We start from the raw sequence: 23,427 nt of genomic DNA, 5'->3' as shown, positions 1-23,427 counted from the left end.
TACATTTGGTAGTTATAAAGATAGTGTTCCCGTCAATTATACACTAAAAATAAACAATAGAGAGCTTCTTAGAGTAGAATACTGTAAATATCTGGGATTGTTTTTTGATGCTCAAATGAAATGGAATATACATGTGAATGAATTGTCCAAAAAAGTAAGATACTTTGTTTTTCTCTTTTACAAACTTTCCAAATTTGTTAACATTAATGTACTTAAAAGTGTGTATTATGGACTCTTTGAAAGTGTCATAAATTATGGGATAATTGCTTGGGGTGGTGCTTATAATAACGCCATTAAGCCTATTATAAGCATTCAAAACAATATGTTAAAATATTTCGAAGGACAGGGTGTTTTAAATATACCGCTTGATATTAAGAAAACTTTTATTGTAAAAGCCCTAATGCGGTACTATCTAGAGTGTAAAGAGCAATACAATGCTAAAGATACTAGAACTAGATTTAAGTCGATATCTCTCCCTAAAATTAATAAAAGGATTAGCGTAAAGAACGCTTACTATGTTGCAATAAAATATTTTAACCTTTTACCTAATAGTCTCAAGATATTAAAGTGTAGTAAAAAAACACTAAACTGTAGGATAAAAGATTGGATTAAGAATCTGTCATTGTAAATGTATAAAGGATTTTGTGTAATATTAACATTTCTCTAAAAATTTATGTACTTTGAATTATTATATATATTTTTTAAATATTTTGTAAAATTAGGATAATTTATCTAATGTCTAGCTCTATGTACAGATGCCTATGCATCTCTATAGACCTGTATGCTAGAAAATAAATAAATAAATAAATAAATCTCAATAAAAAAATTTTTTGATGAAATATTTTATAAAAATAACACGTTAGGTTAGAATATAGAGCACGCTAGTTTTAAATTGGAAAGCTTCGAAGTTCCAACTGGGTGGACAATGGCGCGAAAGATTTAAAAGTATTTTTTGTATTTTATTTGAATCAATTTTATTATGGAAAATAAGATTATGAGGCGTGCATTTTTGGATTTTTCAATCTTTTTAAGATTTATTTTTAATGATAAAAATCGTAGGATTGTTAAAATTCTCAAAACAATTTAATAATATTTTAAATGTTACTTTGTATCTCAATAAAAAAATTTTTTGATGAAATATTTTGGAATTTTTTATAAAAATAACACGTTAGGTTAGAATATAGAGCACGTTAGTTTTTAATTGGAAAGCTTCGAAGCTCCGAACATCTCATATTTAATGCAATATAAACTAACTCTGAATAATTTACATACATAACATTGAAGTTGATGCCGACGTGTTATACATAGATACAGATTGGGACGGAGGACGAAGGTATGAACGTGTTAAGTATGTAGATATAGTATAATAATGGCGCCACTCATCTATACTCGTATAATTTCATGGAATATCGTGCGAGATGTGTAATAAACATGGTACCTCTTTTTGCTCATCTCCATACTGTCTACATCCTCCAGCTAAGCTCTCACTACTTTGCCATCCGAGAGAGCAAGTGCATGCCGAGTTAACCAAACTACTCATATATACATATATCTATCCATACGTACATATGGGATAAGAGGAGTTGAGATGAAGCTCCAGGCGCGGCCAGATTAATGAAACTCATGCGAACAGTGCTGCTCAACTTTGACATAACAATTTTTTTTTTTTTTTTTTTTTTTTTTATGGAAATAAAAAGCACGGATAAAGTAAAGTTTTAAAATTTTACTTTAAAATTAGTCTATAAATAATTTACAGTAGGTTTTATATAAAAATAAAATTTATATTTATTTCAAATAAAATAATTATTAAGTAACTTTTAATATATTTAATCTTTAATTATAATTTTGATAAAAATTAAAATTTTTTAATGAGAAAAAATTTTTTTTGATTTACATTTTTTTCAGCAAAGTTTTTTTTATTTTTTCTAAACTTTAGAAAGAATTTTTAAAATTACTTTTGAGCATTTTAAAAATATAAAATCGAAAAAATTTATAAAAAAAATTCTACTTGTAAAAAAAAACATAATGCAATTTTTGTTTTTAAATTTAAAAGTCAATTTATGTACCAAATTAAAATAAACAGCTTAGATTAATTTTTTAAATTTCTAAATTCACATTTTAGAATTTTTAAGCAACCCTTAATTATTTTTTTCTTATTTTAAATCACTAAAAAATAAAGAATGAATTTTTTTTTATTAAAAATGTAAATAAAATCTTTGGAGTGAATTTCACTCCATAGAAATTTAATTAAAAATTATTTTCACAAGTTTTTGGCAATGTATAAAATATTAATTGTCATATAAATAAATGATAATTTTTATTTTAAAATATATCAAAGTATTTTAAGTGTAAAAAAAAATTATAAATTAATCTCATTTTTTCGATTAATTTCATGAAGATCAAATAAAAAAAAAAAAAGTAATAATAAAGATTGAATAACTTTGAGTAATTTCTGCTGTCCAATTAATCACCAGCGAGTTATTAATAAAAATAATTAATTACAAAATTAATCAGGGTATTAAATAAATAAACGATTGTAGCCTGGAGCCGATGGCTGGTGCTGGGTATTGGGAGTGGCAAATAAATAAAACTCCGTGGATTTATTTATCATAGACAAAGATTGTATGCAACAAGCAACAAGAATAAGAACAAGAACAAGAATAAGTGTATGGATGTAGATATATTTAATATTTATAACGTATAACCGTCTATTGATTTGATCCTCGCGTGTCCGGCGAAACTGGCGGCTCGCGGGAGGATATAGCCGCACATTTATAAATATACAATATACAATATGCAATATATATAGGTGGATACGTACAGTCTGGAGATAAGGGCATGAAAAAATACCAAACGAAGGTGGAATTAATCTGACCGGGTGTATATAATGCCCAGGAGAGTAGACCCAGCGCATATGCTCGTAATCGAGCTCTTACCCGCGAGCCTCGGGCTCTTCGCTCCAAGTGCCTATACGTGAGCGCAAATCCATACAGGATTATCTCTTCTTTTCATTATTTCATCCTCTTTTTTTACAAGATATTTATAGTCATATTTATACACTATTACATTGAGGCAAAATGGACCACTGAATAAAAATTTTTTTTATTTTTTTTAGACCGATGCTCATGAAATTAATGGACATTTTTTTTTTAATAATTTTTTTTTATTATAAATAAACGGGCAATATTTTCCATACTTATTTAAAACTTATGGAAAATAAATCAAATTGATTGAATAATCATTTTAAAATATTTTTTGCACGCCTCATAAGCGAAGCGGATGAGGTTGTGCTCCACACTCGCCTTTTATGGAAAATTAGCCATAATTCATAGCTAAATTTGTCATTAAAGACAAATTTGGAAACTGGGGAAATAAAGAATGAAGAGAAAAGGCGGACCTTACTCAATAGGAATTTTTCGGTAACCGAAAAATTATTATTATTAAAACCGATGAATAAATCGTCCATAATTATGATAATTTTCCAAAAATTAAGCTTTTTAAAATTTTTTTTTAGTCCCTAAAATAAATATATTTTTAATAATTTTTCTAAAAAATGAGCTAGAACACTGATAGAAGGATTTCTTAACATTTAAGAATATTTCTTTGTATTTAAGAAATCATTTCTTAGTATTTAAAAAATATTTCTTAATATTTAAGAAATATTTCTTAAATATTAAGAAATATTTTTTAAATACTAAAAAATGATGTTTAAGAAATGATTTCTTAAATACAAAGAAATCTTCTTAAATACTAAGAAATCCTTCTATCAGTGAAACTAAAAAATTTCAGACCCAAAAGGACACCCATAAAAAACAATTTATTGCACGCCTCATAAGCGAAGCGGATGAGGTTGTGCTCTACACTCGCCTTGCAAAAATCAAGCGATTTCTTGAACTAAAATTGTCTCTATTTATTTTCTATCGCACTTGTAGAACAATATTTATACATAAATGTAATGGAAAAATACTAGTTTCAATACTTATGACATTTTTAAAAGACACTTTGCTTTTTAAATAAATAAAAAAAATGTTTAAAAAAATTATTCCGTGGACGTCCGGCTGTCAAATGTATGTATGGAAACTGGCGTGATCACGATAACTGCCGAAAAACTTAACTGATCAAGTCCATATTTTTTTATACGCTTCAGTATGATTTAAAACTAAGTCCTTTCGAAGATCACGGTCTAATTCAATGTAGTTTATTTATAATTAGCAATAAACTAAAAATCCGCTTATCGTTTGTATATCTATATCTATGTAAATAAGGTTCGTTTACAATACATGCGCAGTACCTTTTCTTTTCTGGGTGGACAATGGCGCGAAAGATTTAAAAATATTTTTTGTATTTTATTTTAATCAATATTATTATGGAAAATGAGATTATGAGGCGTGCACTTTTAAATTTTACAAACTTTTTAATATTTATTTTCAATGATAAAAATCAGAGTATCGTTAAAATTTACAAAACAATCTAATAATATCTTGAATGTTACTTTGTATCTCAATAAAAAAATTTTTTGATAAAGTATTTTGGATTTTTTATAAAAATAACACGTCAGGTTAGAATATAGAGCACGCTAGTTTTTAATTGGAAAGCTTCGAAGTTCCAACTGGGTGGACAATGGCGCAAAAGATTCTAAAGTATTATTTGTGTTTTATTTTAATCAATTTTATTATGGAAAATGAGATTATGGGGCGTGCAATTTTGGGTTTTTCAAACTTTTTAATTTTTTAATGAAAGAAATAAATATAGAATTCTTGTTTGACTTTTTTAATTTTGAATAACTTTTAAAAATGTAATTTTAACGAAAAATCTTAAGATACCTTTTTTTAGAGCATGAAATTTTCTTTGAAAATATTTTTTATTTTTTTTTTAATTTTAATTTGTTTATAAATTACATAATTTTGAAGAAAAAAAATTAAATTAAATATTTTTATAATCGATTTATGAAAATTTATATTGAAGTATTCAAAACATGATTACCTAAAAAAAATTTCGTCTCAAAAAAATTCACAATCAAACCTTTTTTGTTGAGCATAAAATTTCCTTTGAAAATATTTATCATTTTTTAGAAAATTTTTATTTTTTAAGTACTTTTCAAAGATTCGAAGTTAAAAAACTAAATCGAAAAAAATGAATCAATAAAAATGAATACTTTAAGAATTTAATTTAACGAAAACTTATAATCAGATCTTTTTTGTAGAGAATTAAATTTCCTTAAAAAATATTTAACTTCCAATTTTTTTGGTTGGTTAGTTTAATTTTTATAAAAAAATGCGCTTAGAAAACTGAATCAAAGTATGTTAAAAAATAAAAAAGATTTTTTGCCTACAATATTTATATTTATATTTCTTAAAACGGTAACTTTTTACGGCGGTTTTATTACCGAAGGGACGAAAGTAAGAGTGTAAAGTATAATAAAAATAAAAAACGTCTGTCAGGCGAGAGTAATATTAAAAACATGTCGCGACACGAGTGACTTCAACTGGTGAGCTACCATACCTTGACTCGTTTTTTTTATTCGGCTTTGGTGTTCGCGAAACTCCGTGGAATGAGGAAAAAAGTGACTAAATAAAATAAAAACCCAGTCACAGCTGTGCTCTATCCCCAGAACCTGCCACGTGGGTGGAGATTGAGATCCTCGGGCTCAGACACGCGGTTTAGTTCTTTCGGTTTTATACCGAAATTATTTTTTTATGTTAAAAATTTTTAATGTTAAAAAATGAAAAAACAAATCAGATTTTTATAAAAAATTTTGAAAAAAATGATCATGTTTAATATACAGCAATTTAAACCAGATAATAATTATTCTCCAAAAATCGTAATAGCTGTTTTATATTCATAGATCTATAAATTATTGTACTTAACTCGGGTGGCAATTTAAACATCCAAAGCTGTATTTACCCACTACTATGCCAGATGATTCTATCTCATTACGTACGTACATATAATACCGCCAGCATGTAAGCTGTTTTCTATGCACGCAACAGATTTAAGTTGTCGCTGAAAAATATCCTCCGTAATAAATAATTGCCGGTTAGAAATTTTATTACTAACTTGAGACTAGACTAGACTTTGTCAATTTCAATTCAATTAATTCCTTGCTGAGACTAACGTCTATATTTTTTTTCCTTTCTATTAATTATCTTGTTAAACATGATACTTAAATTAACAAACATCCGATAATTTTTTAGATTTTTTTTTAATAAATTACAAGAAAATTTTATTCTACATTTTGAAAAACTAGGTATGAAAATTTTTTTAAATATTATTTTGGTAGACTAAAAAAAAAATTAAATAAAATTTACTTGAACTAAGAAAAATTTTTCTACTCAAATTAAGAAAATGAAATTCTTCAAAATTATTTACTTAATTTAAATTAATTTTTTTTTGTGTACTAATGTAATTGAAAAATAAATTTTGAAAATTATAAAAATTTTGATAATTTCAGTATTACGTTTTAATGAATTAATTTAAATAATTTTAGATGTAAAATGTAAATTATGCATATATGTAACTAATAATTGTGTTAAATAAGATACTATTTTGTATCGTAAGAAGTCATATTATTGTTTAAGTTGATAAATATACTCAGTACATTTTTATAAAAACATAATTAAAATTCCGAAGATTTAAAAAAAATTTTTGCAATAAAAATATTCAATTAATTAATTTAGGAAATAAAAATCTTATTTTTATTTGATATAAGTTCTTTCTCATATTTTTTAAAAATAAACCTCAATAATAATTATAATTTTTTATTTAAATTATTTTTATTACTCTTAAATATTTTGAAGTTTTTATGTAAAAAATTTGATGTTTAAATTTCAATTACTTTTATTTTTTATTTTTATTTTAAATATTATATTCAACAGATTATCAAAGCATAGATCTCTATTGTTTTTTTTTATTATTCATGACTAATTTCTCATTAATTAATAACTATATTGAAAAAGAAAATTAATTTTCTATCATTAAAGCACAAGGATCAGTGATTCACATAAAATTACTTGAAAAAATGCAAATTACCTTAAAAATAAAATAAAATAAAATGTTAATGACAGATGAAATGATAACAACTCACCGACAGAGGACAGCAGAGTATCACGCCGCCCAATAAATCTGTGTAAAAAAACCCCTTTTTCGCACGACACGGTCGATAAATAGAAAAACTAATTACCGTAACTAGTAGAAAAAAATAAATAAAAAATTCAACAAGTACTCGCTCTAGCTTATTATTTATGACGAGCTCTCAAAAGATTCACTGTTATGCAATGAGCAACTGGTGGCACACGCGTGAGACTCGAGATGGAGTTCGGGAAGATCCACTAAATAAATAGTGTCACCTGTCACTAATACTTGACATCTTTATTACAGAGATATGAAATTACTATGTTTAGATAAAAACACGTGGTTTGAAGTTTAAATAAGCGCGTTTTTGGGAGTACTAAGGCGAAAAGTTGGATAAAATGGCCAGATGTGGCCACACTCGGCCACCACACTGTCTATACTGGCAAGACCATTTTCTACTTACGACCAAATGCTTGACGGTAGGATGCGTGCGCACGTGCTGCTCATATAAAAATTCGATATTTGAAGTTTAATTTTTTTTTTAAGTCAAAAAATTTTTTTATAAATATTTTATTTCTTTAAAACATTATTTTAAAAATTTTTAATTATTCATTTTTTAAAATTTTCAATAAATAATATTGGAAAATTTTTGAATAAAAAATTGTAAATTTAATAATTAATAATTTAATTTTTAATAATTATTAAAAATTTTTTTTCAAGAAATTTTAAGACTTAATTTAATATTTTTTTTTTACAAATTTTACTATTTTAATTACACCTCAAAATAATTTTGTAATCAAATAAAAATCAAGTTTAAAAAAATAAAATTATTGCTAAAATTTTATTTCGAAATTTTCTTAAAAAACTCTATAAATAAATTTTCTGTAAAAAAATATATAAAATTCTTTACTTCCTACATTTAATAAAAAAAAATTAGCTCTCAATTATTTTGTAGTTAATTGAAGATTAATTAACAGATAACACGAGATTATGCCCACTGAAAAAGTGCAATAAGAAAAAAAAATAATCGGCTTACAAAAATCTAATTTAAAATTATTGATGCATAAAAGCGTTGCAATGAAGCGTATCAAAATATTAAAATTAAGCGAAGCGTATAATAAACTTTAGATGGTACAGAGTCTAACATCGAGCACTAGTGTCCCTCTGTGAGTAAAGTAGGAAATCACTCACCCATAAGCTGGAACGTCGGAGCCACATATATACACACAAACAAAAATTTCCTCTCTTTGTTCATCAAACAAAGAGTTCTCGCTCTTTTTACCCTAGCGGAGTGTGTAGTAGGTAGAGGTTAGAGGTAGAATACACAAGTGGAATCAAAGATGGCGAACTGAGGGTAGGGCTCGTCACAGCGTTCGAACATCAGTGTTCCTGGAGGAACTGCGAGGTACTTAGAGCTGACTGGTGAGTACTCAAAATTACTATAACCTCTTTTTTACCTCGCATGGAGTTTAGTTGAATAGAAATCCAAAGGACCAAGTGAATAAAATTTTTTTTAATGCATGATCGTAACATAAGCTTGTCGTTTCTTTGTTGTGTCGAATGTGGTGTATATTGAGAGGATAGAGGACAGAGCATAGAATTGAGAGACTTGATACTGTAACTATGGTTGAGAGTGTGCTCGGGAAGTTCAATGCGCACATACGTGTGTCACTCTTCACTCTTTTGAAGAACTCTGTGAGAAAGAAAGAGAGAGAGTATATATGCGCGCGCGCGTTTTTCTCTTGTTTATATCCACGTGCGTGTGCTCTCATTTCTCGTTAATACTTTATTATACTTTTACATATACCGCTTATATGTTATTTTTCTCTATACTCTCTTTATAACACTCCCTCCCTTTCCGCTCTGTTTTTACATGTGTGTTGCTCACATTTTTGGTCAGATAATCTATATTACGTACATGCGATGTTATATTTTACTTTAGTTACAAACCGTTTATATATTTGCTCGATTTTTTATTTCTTATCGCGATCGAATCGAGGATTTATTTACAGAAATGAGGTGAATTTTTTTTTTTTAGTTTTTTTAGAAAAGCAAAAATTGGAAATTTTAAAATTTTTTTATTACAAAATTAAGATTTTAAAAGAAAATTTGATATTGATAATTAGGAGAGTAATTTTAAAGTGTAATTATGGGTGTTTGTATTTTACTAAATTAGAAAAAAAATTTTTAATACAAATAAAAATGTTGAAAATTATGAAGAAAATTTACGGGAAAAATGGTATTTTTTAATAATTAAATTAAAACTAACACTATTGATTGTAAAAATTAATAATTTTTATCTGAAAAAAATCATCCATTTTTTGCAACATAAAAATTTGTTGAAGTAATAGTCAAAAATTGAGTGCTCACAAAATTTTACTTAAAAAAAATTTAAAGCTTAAAATTCTTGCTTCAAAACAACATCGATCTTTTTTACAAATTTCTTGGTTCAAGATTTATTTTTTTCTTCGGTAAAAATAGCCATTTTTTTATATTACAAAGAAAATTTACTTAAATAATAATTAAACCAATGACTTGTTGACAAAATTGGGAAATTTTCATTTTATTATACTCAAAAAGAAGATATAGAATCAAAAAAATTTTCCGGAAGACTTAAGCTGTTTTAGATCAAGAAAGACATTTTTTTCAATATTTTTGGCTTTCCTAAATATTTTTTTAGTCAATAAAATTATTTCTCCAACAAATAAATTTTTTTTCAATGCAAATATCTCTTAAAATTTATATACAAAGCTACTATAAAACCATCAAATCGATAAAACCTCATTTCTGCATTGACAAAAAAATGTGACACGCAGACGTATAAATCCAACATTAGCAAAATAAAAAGTCCATCGATCATTGAGTTCGATAAGCTGCATCAAGGCCAGCCTTATCGCAAACCAAACAAAATTTCCATCCAGGCTATCTAAAAAAACCGTTCCAAATCTTAAATAAATTTCTCGCTTAACAAAAATTGCATGCCTGATAAAAAAAACGGCTTTGGAATTTTGACCTTTCTTTACAGATGGTGATGGTAGGGGGGTAATCAGATCTTGAGCCACTGGGAGTAGAAGAATCATACTACATATCACTATACTACTACTACCACTACTAATAAAAAAAAAGCTATCGTCTATTATGTCATTCATCAAAAGAGCGCGTCTAACTTGGTCTTTAAGCCCACTGAGTAATACCGGGGACCGGAAGTAATTTAATTAGGAGCGGCGTGCAGGGGCACGTACTAGCACAATCGCTCCCACAGCTCTTACAGTCTTAATACATAACATTTAACATACACCAACGGCTATCACACACACGTCCTCTATTTATAATATCCACTCTAGTCATTATTTACGGCTACAAATAAACCCATAAACTGTAAATCGCCTCCGTGAAAAATTCTACCTAAGCTACAGTTTGAAATCATCAAAATCACTTAAAAAAAAAAAAAAAAAAAAAATTAATTCTTCAAATTTGTTAAATTTAAAATTACGAAGAATTAGCTGCGACAGAAGAACCATTGAATTAAATTGAAAAGAGGGTGAAAGCTCTCATGCTCAGGTACGCCGACAATATCGACCTTGTAATTGCGCCTGCGTGGTAAAAAGCGCGCAATAATAAAGTACCTCTCATAAATAGAATTAGTCTTAAAGCTATCTACAAAAAGCTCCTACAAGTGACCCCGGGAAGATTTATAGAAAGAGCTTGTCTTGCTCCATTCAGTTATTCATTCATGGATTGAATTTTCCGAGGCAGGAGATTCCAACGCCTTGATCGACCGGGAATCGTCAAAAAGCTAGACTTAAAGTAATTTCGACGCTTAGACCCAATAAAAAGAGTAAAAATGTCAATTGGTGAAGAAATCGGTAATAATTCTTTGAAGCTAATCTATAAATAATGTTATCGATTCCCCGGTTCGATAACGCAACCACTATTGTGTAACGTTAAATATAATATATGAGTATAAGTAATACAAAGGAAAGAAGACAAGACCTTATTATTGAAATAATTTGTGGCGATAAGCTTCGATAAAACCTCGCACGTCCACTACACGCTACATTCTTCGGTAAATGCGTGTGCCTAGTAGATGTGTGTGTCATATGTGGATGTGTATACGCACTGAATGATAAGGGACAGACATATGGACGGTTTTCCGGGTGTGACTTGTGTCCGCGGTCAGTCGAAGTAGCGAAGCTCGTGCGATCAGTTTACTTTAAGTAGGTCTCTTTATTTTTCCTTTTTTTTTTTTTTTTCGTTACAATTGATATTGTTACATTATATTACTTGCAGTGAAGTGAATTGTAATTAAAAGAACACAGTGAGATAATTAGTTAAAATTACAAAGCAATTTCTGCAAATGTAGCCTTGGATTGATAAAATGTCTTGCTGTGTATGTACATGTATTGATAAGAGGTCGTTATGTTTGTTCTTTGTTTGATAACGCCAGCGTTAAAGTCTCTGGAGCTGCGCAAGTATAGATCGATTAGATATAATAATAAAATATACTTGTGAAATTTATTAGTCTGAGAGAATATTGAAGATGACGAACACCCAGGAAAATGGTATGCAAGTGTCTGGTGAAGTTCAGGAAGAAGTTCAACTTACAGAGCTTTTGCCGGTTGAGCAGTCAAGAATTGCCAAAGATTTTAAGGACTTGGAAGGTACGGACGGGCTTAAGGCATTAAGAAGTTTTGCGGGAAGTGAATTTGAGGGGTTCAAAGTTTTTAGGAAGGGCAAGGGTAGTGATAAAAGCGAGGGATTAGAAATTGGAGATCAAGAAGGGAAGAAGAATTACAATTTAAGGAAGAAGAGGAAGCTTGATTATCTCAAGGATGAAGTTTATTATTACCAGCAGGATTCTGAAGGGGAGAGTGATGACAGTAGCAACCAAAATGTGTCTAATAATGTCATCAAGGACATGGCGAACAACTTCAGTGGAAAGGGTGAGAAGAGAAAGAAGGTGAAGGCAGAAGTTCCTAAGAAGAAGGAAAAGGTTTTGGAGAACAATAATGAGAGTGAAGCTAGCAAGTCCGAAGACAAATCTGAGAAGAAGTACTGCTGTTTGATGTGCGATGCAAAGTTCAAAGGAAGCGGGGGATTGAGAAACCATTGGAAGGTTGTGCATGCAGACGGCCCGTTTTACAAGTGTGACGATTGTGGGAAAGAATTTCCGCTAAAAGAGCGATTGAAGCTGCACGTTCGCACCCATACGGGGTTCAAGCCCTACAAGTGCAGCGAGTGTGACAAAAGCTTTGCAAGAGGAGGGCAATTGGCGCAGCACAGAAGGACTCACAGCCACGCAAAACCTTACCACTGCTCGCTTTGTTCAGGAACTTTCACCTGTGCTGCGAATCTGGCTTTACATATGAAGCGACACAACGGGCAAAAGGACCACAAGTGCGATATCTGTGGCCGAGGATTCATCAGAAGAGATGCGCTGAAGAAGCATCTTGAGTGTTTGCACAAAGATGTTAAGTCCTTTTTATGCGTGATCTGCAACAAGACCTTCAAAGGACACCTGCCTCAGCACATGAGGACCCACTGCCAGGAGAGACCTCACGGGTGTGCGACCTGTGGTCAGAGATTTGCACAAAAGTCCCAGCTTACTGTTCATCAAAGAACCCATTCTGGACAAAGACCTTTTAGGTGTCTTGTATGTTGGCAAGCTTTTGCCCATTCGACTGCTCTTAAGTTACACACTAGGAGGCACACCGGCGAGAGGCCTTTCAAGTGCACCGAGTGCAATGTTGGATTCACCCAGTTACCGCACTGGAAGAAGCACATGAAGTGCATTCACAAGCGCCTTGAACCCTACAGTTGCAAAAATTGCAACAGTTTCTTTCGGATTAAAAATGACTTGGAGAGCCATGAGAAGATGTGCTTGGCTGAAGAAGATTTGGAGCCTACTGCTGATGACAATCAACGGTTTCGGTTGATGAGCATCGAGAAGATGAGGCTGTTGTTGGCTGTTTTGTTGAAGAGGATATCCAAACCTGAGAAGCTTGACGAGCTTGGCTTCGGGAAGAGACTTATTGATGAAGTTCTTCAGGATTCTTTGGTTACTGCTGGAAGAGATCCGGTTGGAGGGGACCTTACGGAGTTGGAAGCTCTGAGGAAAAATATTGAGACGTTTTTGGAGTGGACGGTCCCTAGAGAGCATTGGGAAAACTTCAAGAAACTCAACAAGACCCCGGAAGAAATCCTTGAGACTCTGACGGCTACCTAACGGATTGATGCATTGCTGAGAAATAAACTTTTAGTGCCATCTACCGTCTGCTGGATATCCTTGCCATATTATTGTGATTATGTTATAAGTGTTTGCTTTGTACTTTGGATGCTTGCCATTTGTTGGAAAAATTTATAAGGTTTAAGTGCACTATTATTACATTAATGATTAATTATTTAATGCCAAATTTATAGCCTTTACGTTGTGTTATTGATGGAGGAGTTTATATTGTTAAGTAGTTAGATCACTTTGGCTTTATATTTACTTGTGTTATTAAGTTTTTGGAAACTTAAGTTTAGTTGATTATTATTATTACTATTATTGGATAGGTGAGTTATAGAACTGCGATAGATAGGTGTAAGTCCATGTGAACAGACAATAATGATATTAACTAATGTATTAGACACATGATTGATTATTTATGATATTCTTAGTGATATCGTAGGATCTTATTGAGTATAGGAGTTTTGAGGATAAGGAAGCTTTGGCGATTAATCACTGACTGATAATGGTACTAATTTCTTTCACTTCCAAAGAGTTTTACAAAGATGTTCTTTTTTTACCAAAGTTTGTCCAATTTTTTAGTTTGTTTAAGATATAGAGAGTTACGGATTTTTGAAAAATCGTAATTTTTAATCATTAATTTTAGTTTCTATTTTAAAAATGTTTTATCACGATAAAATTGTGAATGCACATAGTGAAAAAAAGATGTAGAATATTGAAAAAATTTAGAGTTTTTTTACTTAGATCTTTTATGAAATGATTTTTTTTAATTTTACGGATAAGTAAAACCTATTGTCAAGTTTAATGAATGCAAAAAAACTTTTTTGTTATGATTATTAAGCAAAAAATATAAATAAAACGGTTTGTATTGTTATGGATCAGAGTCACTGAATAAAGATTGAGGTCATTGAGGGCATAATTTGACTTGACGATAAGGGAAACCTTGTATCTTTTAATATCATTCATCGGATCCGGTACCGTAAAAAAATTACCATTTTTGACCGGCGGATCAAACCAAAAAATAATGATTTTTAGATATTGTTCCCTACCGACTAATTTAGTGCCATATTTTGTTTAATTAAAAAACTATTTTAATTTTATAATTATCTTTATTTTTTATTCAATAAAAAACGTTATAAATTGTTAACATTAGCTTGAATAAAAATTCTAAAATATATGCTTATATCATGTAAATTCATCACAATCATTATAATAATAATTACCTGTATTAGATAAAAACACGTATAAAATATTTACTATATTTATATAAAAATATAACCTTACAAAATTAATTCACGCTATTGACCACGAGATTGACCAACCTTCTTGTAAGTCAATTGTCGTTGGCTTAATTTTCAAGTACTGAAAGATAAATAAATATTATTATAATCTCATAAATTTATTGTTGAATTAATTATTCAATATTTACTTACTCGTAAGTCAAAGTTGTAATCAAACTCCTCGATCCTGTTATTAACTAGAACTTTGTCGACAACGCCCACTACACCCATAATTTCAACTTTTCCTAACCTCATATTTTCCTTTATTTTATTTTCAGCCGGAGAAGAGACTATCGTCATGTTATTCGCCTCAAAAGTCAAGAAAACGTATTCCTTTTTTTCAATAGTGCCTAAAACATAAATTTTAAAAATTTAAATTCATTATTTAGCTTTTTTCTACGGATAATTTTAGCAAAGGTAAGTCAAATTTCTTTTAAACCAATAGAGTCGCCATCATCCCAAAACAATTCGCCCTTAGCACGTCCATCTTTATCAAGAGCGACTAATAGCTCAAAATGATTGTTGCGGCTTTCGGTGGTCGTTTTTCCCGGCTTTTGGGCTGGTAAAATAGACCCACCACGGATGAAAATAGGTATCAATCCAAGCGGAGCAACATATGTTAAAATATCTCCGTTTGTAACACTTATTTTATCGTAGTAGTTATACCAAACTCCTGTAGGAAGATATGCGTTTACATCTGTTTTTCCCTGGAAATATGTTTATTTTATTAATTTATTGTCAATAGTTGTTTTTCATCAGAAACGCCCGTAATGTTAATTCTTCATAACGGAAAAGATTTAAACGTATTGAAAATATTCATAAGTATTAAAAAGAATTCAAATTTCACTATTTCCGATACTTTTTAATTCGTTTTTTGAATCAAGGCCTTATTAAAACACAGTAACAGAAAAATTTTTTTGGCATTGTTGCATTTTTTAGTACTTCAAGTGAATAATCTTAGTTTTTCATCAAAATAACTTATATTAAAATTAAATTTGTCAATTTAGAATGTAAAATTCTTTCCTAAAAATCAAAATTGCAAATAATCAAAAAATATCAATTACTGTGTACTGAAATTGAAAAAATTTAACATTACTTCAAACAACTGATTAAAATCTATTTATACCTCTTCGAGAACAGGTACAATCATTAAAGAAGATCCCCAAAGAAATTGTTCATCAATATTCCAAGTCATATTATCTTTAGGGAACCTAAAAATATTTTTTTCAACAATGATTTCTTTCATGTTTTAATGAAGATGATCAAAATTTCAATTATAATCTACTTACTCGACAAACAATGGACGAGCAACAGTCTCGCCGTACATATGAGCACGAGCAAAAAGCGTGTAGAGGTATGGCAAAAATCGGTAGCGTATGTTCAAAGCTTTTTGCGATGATGATGTAACTAAATCTCCCATCGCTACTGGATCTTGTTCCTTGAACAATTCAAATTTCCGTAAAACTTGAATCTGACAATAATTTATTATTTATTATCTTACAATAGTGTCATCTGAGTTATGATTTCGTGAAAATGGGTAGAATGCACCTAATTGCATCCATCTGTTACACAACGCTTCCGTAGTATTACCATCAAATCCACAAATATCCGCTCCAACCATAGGAATTTGGAATAAACTGTACTGCAGAATTTCTGGGATGCTCATTTTCAGATCATACCTATAATTTCAATCATAACTGTTTCTTTTTTTTATAATTTATCCAGTTTTGTGTTCTTTCAAAAAAATTCAAAAAAAAAAAACCCTATACTTTTTCAACACAAATATACTTCTCAAATAAATTAACTTTATTAAGTTAAAATTTGATTTTTCAAAACGTCAGAAATTAAAAAACACAACAATTTTCTTTTTCTATCATTTCTTCTTAACTTTAACTTATCAAAATTGTTCTGTATTATAGCAACAAAAATTATCTCTGCTACAAAAATAATTTATTTATTATTACCAACTAGAATAAATATCTCCAGTCCAATGAGCAGCATAGACACCATGTCCTTCCCAAGATGCCCGTGATACGATAAAAGGCCTCTTATTGCGAATTTTCACCAAAGAACTGTAAAAAATTTCACCAAATTTATAAAAATCAAATTTTCATTCTTAACTATTAGTGTCTTACTCATAAGTAACAGCAGCTTCAGCCGTTCCATAATAATTATGAACATCATAATGCGGCCCTAAGTGATGTTTTGCGTCCATGCAAACTGTTTTTGAAGCCAAGGAATTTCCTACTACATTTGGTAAATACGGAGGGTAATTTAATGAATTGTTTATTGGGCAGCCATTGATGCGACCATTGTAGAAGTTTGATGGTTCGTTCATATCCTGCAAAATTTTTTTATGTATCATACAACGATAAATGATCATAAAGTAATAATAATGAAAAACTTACAATCCAGGCGCCATCGTACTCAAATTTCTGATGCATACTGTTCATCATAGAGTACCAATAGTCTCCAGCATTGGGATGAGTGAAATCCGGCCATACTGTTGACACGCGGTTCCACACTTTTCCCTTGAATGGCTCGTTTGTTTCAGGATCTTTTATAAAAATGTCATGGTGTATTCCCTCGTCATAAGGCGGGTATGAGCCGTTTGTTTCAGATGCTGATATTCCTGGATCTATCAGTGGAATGTAATGCATTCCAGCCTGGAAGAATTTGTTAATTACAAAATTATACATCGGTGCACGGAGAAAATTTTATAGTTGAGTTTATTATCTAGTTATGTTAAAATTTATTAACTGAATTCGATAGTAGTAAATATTATTTAAATAGTTAAATAAACCATCTGAATTGTAGTATTCACTATCCTGATGGTAACTACTACTATTATGATGGTAATCAGTAATAATAACTGTTATTATTTTAATTAGTTACTACTATTATCAAAATCGTAATTCCTAATATAACCTGATGGTTGCAGTTACCATCAGTAATAATAATAACTACTATTTAAGCTAGTAGAAAATATTTAAAAAATTAAGAATCTGCGTTACTGTGGATGCATTTCTGAATTAACTAAAAGCAGCTGTAGTGCAGTGTAGTACACAAAAAATCGGGATTAAATTCGGATTGAAATTATATTTATAAATTTTTATTTGTCTAAAATAAGTTTCAACGCCAGGTTTTTCAAAAAGAATTTGAAATTTCCAAAAGAATCAAAATTTTTAATAAAATTCAAATTAAAAAAAAAAATTAAAATTTCAAAAAAAAAATTTTAAATCAAAAAAATCAAATTTTCAAAAAAAAATTTTGAAGGGAATTTAAAATATTTTAATATTTCAAAGAAAAAAATGTACATTAGCTAAAATATGGATGTAAATAAAGGATTTAATTAAGTAAATTTATATTATTTTTTCTTTCAGAATTTTTACAATCTGAGATGGTTACAGTTACTATCTTTGATTGTAACAGTTATAATTTATAATAATTACAATTATTATTTTCAATAGAAATCGTTACCATTATTAATAGTAACTATTACAATTGTCAATGATAGCACCTATTACTTTGTTACTAATTTATTTTATTACCATTTTAGATAGTAGGAGTTACTATTTTTGTATAGTAGGTAGTATAATTAATTTTTCTCCGTGTGGTCTAATTAGCAATTTGTCTAACTCCTTATTTTTTAGAGGGTGATTTTTTAACATTTTGATGTAGCAATAATCCAATTATAAATTATTTGAATGATTCAAACCTAAATATTATATCTCTATTAGATATTAATGATATTAAATGGTTTTTAAAAGTGATAATAAATTTTGAACTAATTGTTTTTTTCGTACAAATGGAAGATTCTCTAAAATGGAGTCAGACAATTTGCTAATTAGTACGTCGATATGGCCGTATCAAGTTTGATATTTTACCTCATGAATTTCGTTGACGAATTCAGGAAGACTTTTGAAACGATCTTTGTTATAAGTGAAGTCATTATTGTTATCCATGTAATCTAAATCATTCCATTGGGTGTCAAAGGGAATCCTCGCTGCTCTAGTTCTGTTCCAAACTTCTCTGGTTTTCTCTGATGATCCGTAACCAAATCTTCAAACGGAAATTTTTGGTATGATAATAATGTTACAAAAAATAATATTTTGTTAGAAATAACAGTTGTTTTTAGTTTAAAAATTACAAAATGCAAATTCGGAGATTTTGGAACTTAATATAATCTTTTTGCTTAGTTTGATTTTTCTATAAAAAAAACAATACCGGCATAAATGGAATCCCAATGACCAATAAGGAGGCATGAAAGGCTTCCCAACAATTTGCGAATACTGCATAAGAACATCTTTTGGAGTTGGTCCCATGAAAAAGTACATTTCAAAAATTCCACCAATTGTCCTGAATGTTAGCGCTGGTGTTGGCTGTAGTATAACATCTGCAATGTATATTAATATTGTTTCCAAAATTTTGGTGAAATAATTTATAATTTAATGACAATTTTACCCATAGCATTGCTGTTGAGGAACAAAACACCATGGCAATCACCAGTTTCTTCCATCCCCATGTAAAAAGGATGCGAGCCATACAAATTAGCGTTTTCTGTTGGAGGTTGGTCTCGATTGAAAATTGTGAATCTTTGCCAAGTTGTGTTCAGTTTCAAACGCGTTCTATGTTCACCGAGACCGTAGATATTGTGGAAAGGTAGTAATGTGCTTATTTGAAGCATTTGGTCGGCGAAAATAAACCCTCCAGCATTCAAAGAATCAAATCTAGAGTGATATTGATTCGACGTTAGTTACTTTTGATAAAGGCAAAAATTAGATTAAGTTCTTACACAACAATATCGTTGGTATTTCGGATGGCTGTGATTTTAAAACCAGGTTTTGCTTTGGAATCGTCAATTTCAAATTTATAGAGTTTGTTGTTTGTCTTTTGGTACTTGATATCCCTTATTGGCCAGTGAGGTTCATGTCGGGATTTATTTTTATCAAAAATCTGTGAACAGATACTTGAAACTTAAGACTAAAGTCCAAAATTTGGAAAAAAATTTATGTAAAAATTACATGGCCATTTTATGTTGCATTTACAAAAAATAACTGTGAACTTTACAGTTATGAATATATAAAATTTACACCGTTAAATAACATCATATTTAAAAGGAATAATTGTTAAATTTACAGGAGTGGATCAATTTAAATTTCTTCCACATGCTAAATTTACATTTTCCCACACACTAAATTTACACTTTTTCATGTAAATAGAAAATTTTTCATATAGTAAATTTACATTTTTTTTCACATACTAAGTTTACATTTTTTCCATGTAAACTTACATTTTTTTTCTGTAAAATTATCATTTTTTACACATATTTAATTAAAATTTTCGCCATTTAAATAAAAAATTTTTTTCAAGAAGCTAAATTTACATTTTTTCCATGTCCAATATAAATTTTACAATTTTTACAATATAAAAATTACATTTTCAAAAATATCTTAACAAAAATAAAATCGTAAATTCAATAAATTTTTACAGAATTTTTCTTTCCAATTTTTTTTATAAAATTGCAGTAAATTTCCAATTTCAAACCGCATAATATTGATTGACTACTTACTTTAACTTGTAAAATATTTTGATCTATCCCGCGAGCCTCCATTCTAATCGTCTGCAGATCATTTTTATAGAACGAGTCAGCAACTTTTATCAAATCCCCAACAAAACTATCATTATCTTGCTCAGTGGATCCATATTCATACAAATGCCAGTTCGAGGGGTAAAAGCAGTACGGAATATTAAGCGGAATTTTTTCAGAAATGACATCAATATCTTCTGAGATTGCGTTCCAGCAACATCCCCTGTTGTAGCAAGACAATTCAGAAGCCCCGTTCTCCGGATGACAGTCAAATCTCATTTCCTTTCGTATGTTGCTGCACTCTTCGCTAGTCGCGATAGGTTTTTCAAAATCGAATCCTTCATTTGAGTCAATTGCCGGTAGCTTAAATGTTTCAAAAATTGACACACTGCTGCTTATACTTATAATTTCTTCGCGAGGAGCTTCACTGATTATTATAATTTTCGGATAATTGACGATGAATAGCCAACTTAGTACTAGGAGCAAAGAAAAGCCGAACAATAGTGCTAAAATATTGTAAATTGCAAGGCTGTAATTCACTTTTATTAATTGACGCAAGTAATTTGAATCGTTGGCTTCTTTGTTGGTTTTTTCTTTGACACTGTCTGGCAATAGTGGAGTCATTTTCTGTAATTAAATTTAAATAAGAAAAATTTGGATGAATAAATTAATTTTAAAAATTTAAGGAGTTATACGCACTTTGAATTTTTGAAAATTTTTTCTTTATTTTTGTAATGTACAAATTTTTAAGTATATACCCAGAAAATTTAAAGTCAATCGGACAAATATTTTTGAAGTTATACTTATATTTATAAACTTTAAACTTCGTTTTCTCAAAACTGTATTTTCAAAGTCGGTCAGCAAGATCTATCAAAAACCCCCGAACCGATCAGTCTCTAATTTTTACCCAATTTTCTTAACTATATTTTCCAGCAATTGATCCAAGGATTAATAATTCCGTTAAATATTTTTTTTTTTATAAACAATTAAAGGCTAAAAATTTTCATCTAAAATCGATAATTTTTTCGTCAAGCTTTCACTTTGTTAAAAATAGATATTTTCATTCTTTCTTCGATTAATCACTAGATAATATCTTATATTAGCGGAATTTTTTTGGATTTTTGAGTTTCGATGATTAGAACTGATATCGTGCTCACCGCAAGTAACCTTTTTTAAAGGATCTCCCGGAGATCTTTTATAGAAGCTACAAAAATAATTATTTGTAAAAAAAGAACTTATTAATAAACTTAAAAGTGACTACTATATTTCTACACTGTAAAAAAAGCGGTGTTAAAATGGACTCATTTTAACACCGCTATGTAACACCTGTGTATTAACAACGGTGTAGCGGTGCTTTTTTGCGGTATTAAAAATTCTTTGTAATATCTATTATTCTCATAATATAATGGATGTTTTAAACATGAAAAATCTACAGCTGTGCAAAAATAAATTATCTATATAAAAATCATTTAAAAAACGTTCAAAATTGTCGTAAAATTGTTCTAAAAATGTTTTAAATTTGTTGCAAAAACACTCTAAAACTGTCCAAAAAATGTTCCAAAATTGTCTCAAAAATATCCGAAAAATGTCTCAAAAGTATTCAAAATTTGTTCTCAAATAGTTAAAAAAATGTTTTAAGATTATTCAAGAAAGGTTCCAAATAAGATTTAAGGACAAAATTTCAACTAAATTGCATTGATTCGAAAAATTATCTTAGAAGTATTCCGAAAATCTTAAAAAAAATACTTAAAAGTTATGAAATAATTATTAAAATCCACTATTTTAGAGTTTCCGATTATCAATATGATGTCCTAAAATTGTCCTTTAATAATGGTGTTAAAGTAACACGGATCGAAAATTTACACCGAGAGAATTTCACACCATTATTTCACACTACACGGCCATGTAAAGTGCTCTGGGTCCATTTTTACATCGAAATTTTTTACAGTGTATTTATTTTAATCAAAAACTTTTATCTACTTTATATTTTATTATTTTAAAATTTCTCAATTCAATATTAACTTTTTTTGATAATTTATCTTTAATTATTAAACATGAAAAAATTAATTATAAAAATTGTGTTACTTAAAATATTATCAACATCGGAAAATTTATAACACCGATTTAACCGAAAAAAAATATTTACACCGCGACCGGTGTTACTGCTACACCGATTTCGGTGTTGAATTCAACACCGGAATTTTTAACACCGTACACCGCATGGACTCACACCGGTTTTTTTTTTACAGTGTATAAACTTTCATATTAATCAATAAAAAAGTCTCTTCATAATAAATTCTTTTTTTTTTGTCTTCTAATTGCGCATAATCTTCAATTTTTTTCAATCATTAAAAATTTTTAAAATCAAAATTAACTTACTCTTTTCATTTCAATTGATTGTTATTCAGTAAATGCCAGAGGAACACTGAATATTCTCATGAGAAAAACGATATTCAGTTTACAATTTTTCATATGAATCACTATTTATAACTGAGCAAGCATCTTTATGTATATCTATAGATATATGAATGTCTACTCATATTATTATCGTGGTGATAAAAATAATCAACACTTCGCAAGGATAAACGAATGCATTGTACTGCTACAATTTACGAAGAAAGTAAAAAACGCACCAATGAATACGTGATTTGTTTAAATAAAAATAAGGATTCAAAGTTCTACAAAAGCGCTAATATTTGCCGGCTTTACCTAATTATTCGGAAAACAATAATATACTGCGTAGATATATGTTGGGTTTGTAACATATGATTGAGATATGCACGCTATCTCGCTTTGATACGTTATCGACGCCCTTAACAATATAAATGTAGGTATTTTTATAATATTTTTATTATCGCAATTTCAAATTCTTTAGTAAATTATAAATTTGGTAATTTTTTTGTGATTAAAATTTTGAATAAATACCCTGATAGTCACCTTACCTGAAACTTGTTGTCAATCTACGACCGCAATTTGAAGCAAACTTGACGGAAAGAGTTGGCAAGGCAAGCGATTACATACAAGTTACTCTGCAAATAGACGTCAAGGCTTGCTTCAGTCAAATTGTAGTAAAGTTGAAAGGAAATTTAACTACAAGCTTAATTGTTAACTTGTATTCAAGTGGCGGCTGTAGATTTTCGTTAATTTGCTTAAAATTGTTATTTAGTGAAGAATTACCGCCAATTTGATGTTAAATTAATCGTAACTGCTGTAAATTAACTACCCAGTTAGCACAAATGAAATGAAGTTCACGTGAA

General features: G+C 29.2%; 3 protein-coding genes across 3 annotated transcripts in view; 1 reads left to right on the top strand and 2 right to left on the bottom strand.

Moving 5' to 3' along the window:
• LOC123264392 (protein N-terminal asparagine amidohydrolase) overlaps positions 1-7,520 on the bottom strand; it is a 42,791-nt gene extending 35,271 nt beyond the window's left edge. The window contains exon 1 of the mRNA XM_044727680.1: positions 7,085-7,520. The gene's annotated coding sequence lies outside the window, so the exon portion shown is untranslated. The remainder of the gene's footprint in view (positions 1-7,084) is intronic.
• An 832-nt stretch (positions 7,521-8,352) lies between these two features.
• On the top strand, positions 8,353-14,698 carry LOC123264390 (zinc finger protein 883-like). Its single transcript, XM_044727678.1, has 2 exons — positions 8,353-8,493; positions 10,097-14,698. Exon 2 carries the CDS (start codon positions 11,612-11,614, stop codon positions 13,295-13,297), a length of 1,686 nt encoding a protein of 561 aa, XP_044583613.1. The 5' UTR covers positions 8,353-8,493; positions 10,097-11,611; the 3' UTR covers positions 13,298-14,698.
• LOC123264385 (lysosomal alpha-glucosidase-like) lies at positions 14,388-22,897 on the bottom strand. The gene is made up of 15 exons (XM_044727664.1): positions 22,550-22,897; positions 20,153-20,797; positions 19,376-19,536; positions 19,045-19,310; positions 18,808-18,976; positions 18,468-18,642; positions 16,989-17,246; positions 16,716-16,921; positions 16,545-16,652; positions 16,082-16,259; positions 15,870-16,018; positions 15,707-15,791; positions 15,020-15,287; positions 14,734-14,930; positions 14,388-14,662 (listed from the first exon to the last, which is right to left on the bottom strand). The coding sequence occupies exons 1-15, from the start codon at positions 22,556-22,558 to the stop codon at positions 14,594-14,596; spliced, it is 2,943 nt and encodes a 980-aa protein (XP_044583599.1). The 5' UTR covers positions 22,559-22,897; the 3' UTR covers positions 14,388-14,593.
• Between the last annotated feature and the right edge of the window lie 530 nt (positions 22,898-23,427).

The sequence above is a fragment of the Cotesia glomerata genome, linkage group LG4, assembly GCF_020080835.1.
Source record: "Cotesia glomerata isolate CgM1 linkage group LG4, MPM_Cglom_v2.3, whole genome shotgun sequence".
Lineage (NCBI taxonomy): Eukaryota > Metazoa > Arthropoda > Insecta > Hymenoptera > Braconidae > Cotesia > Cotesia glomerata.
Note: the sequence above shows the minus strand (reverse complement) of the source record. Positions and strands in the feature narration are given on the sequence as shown.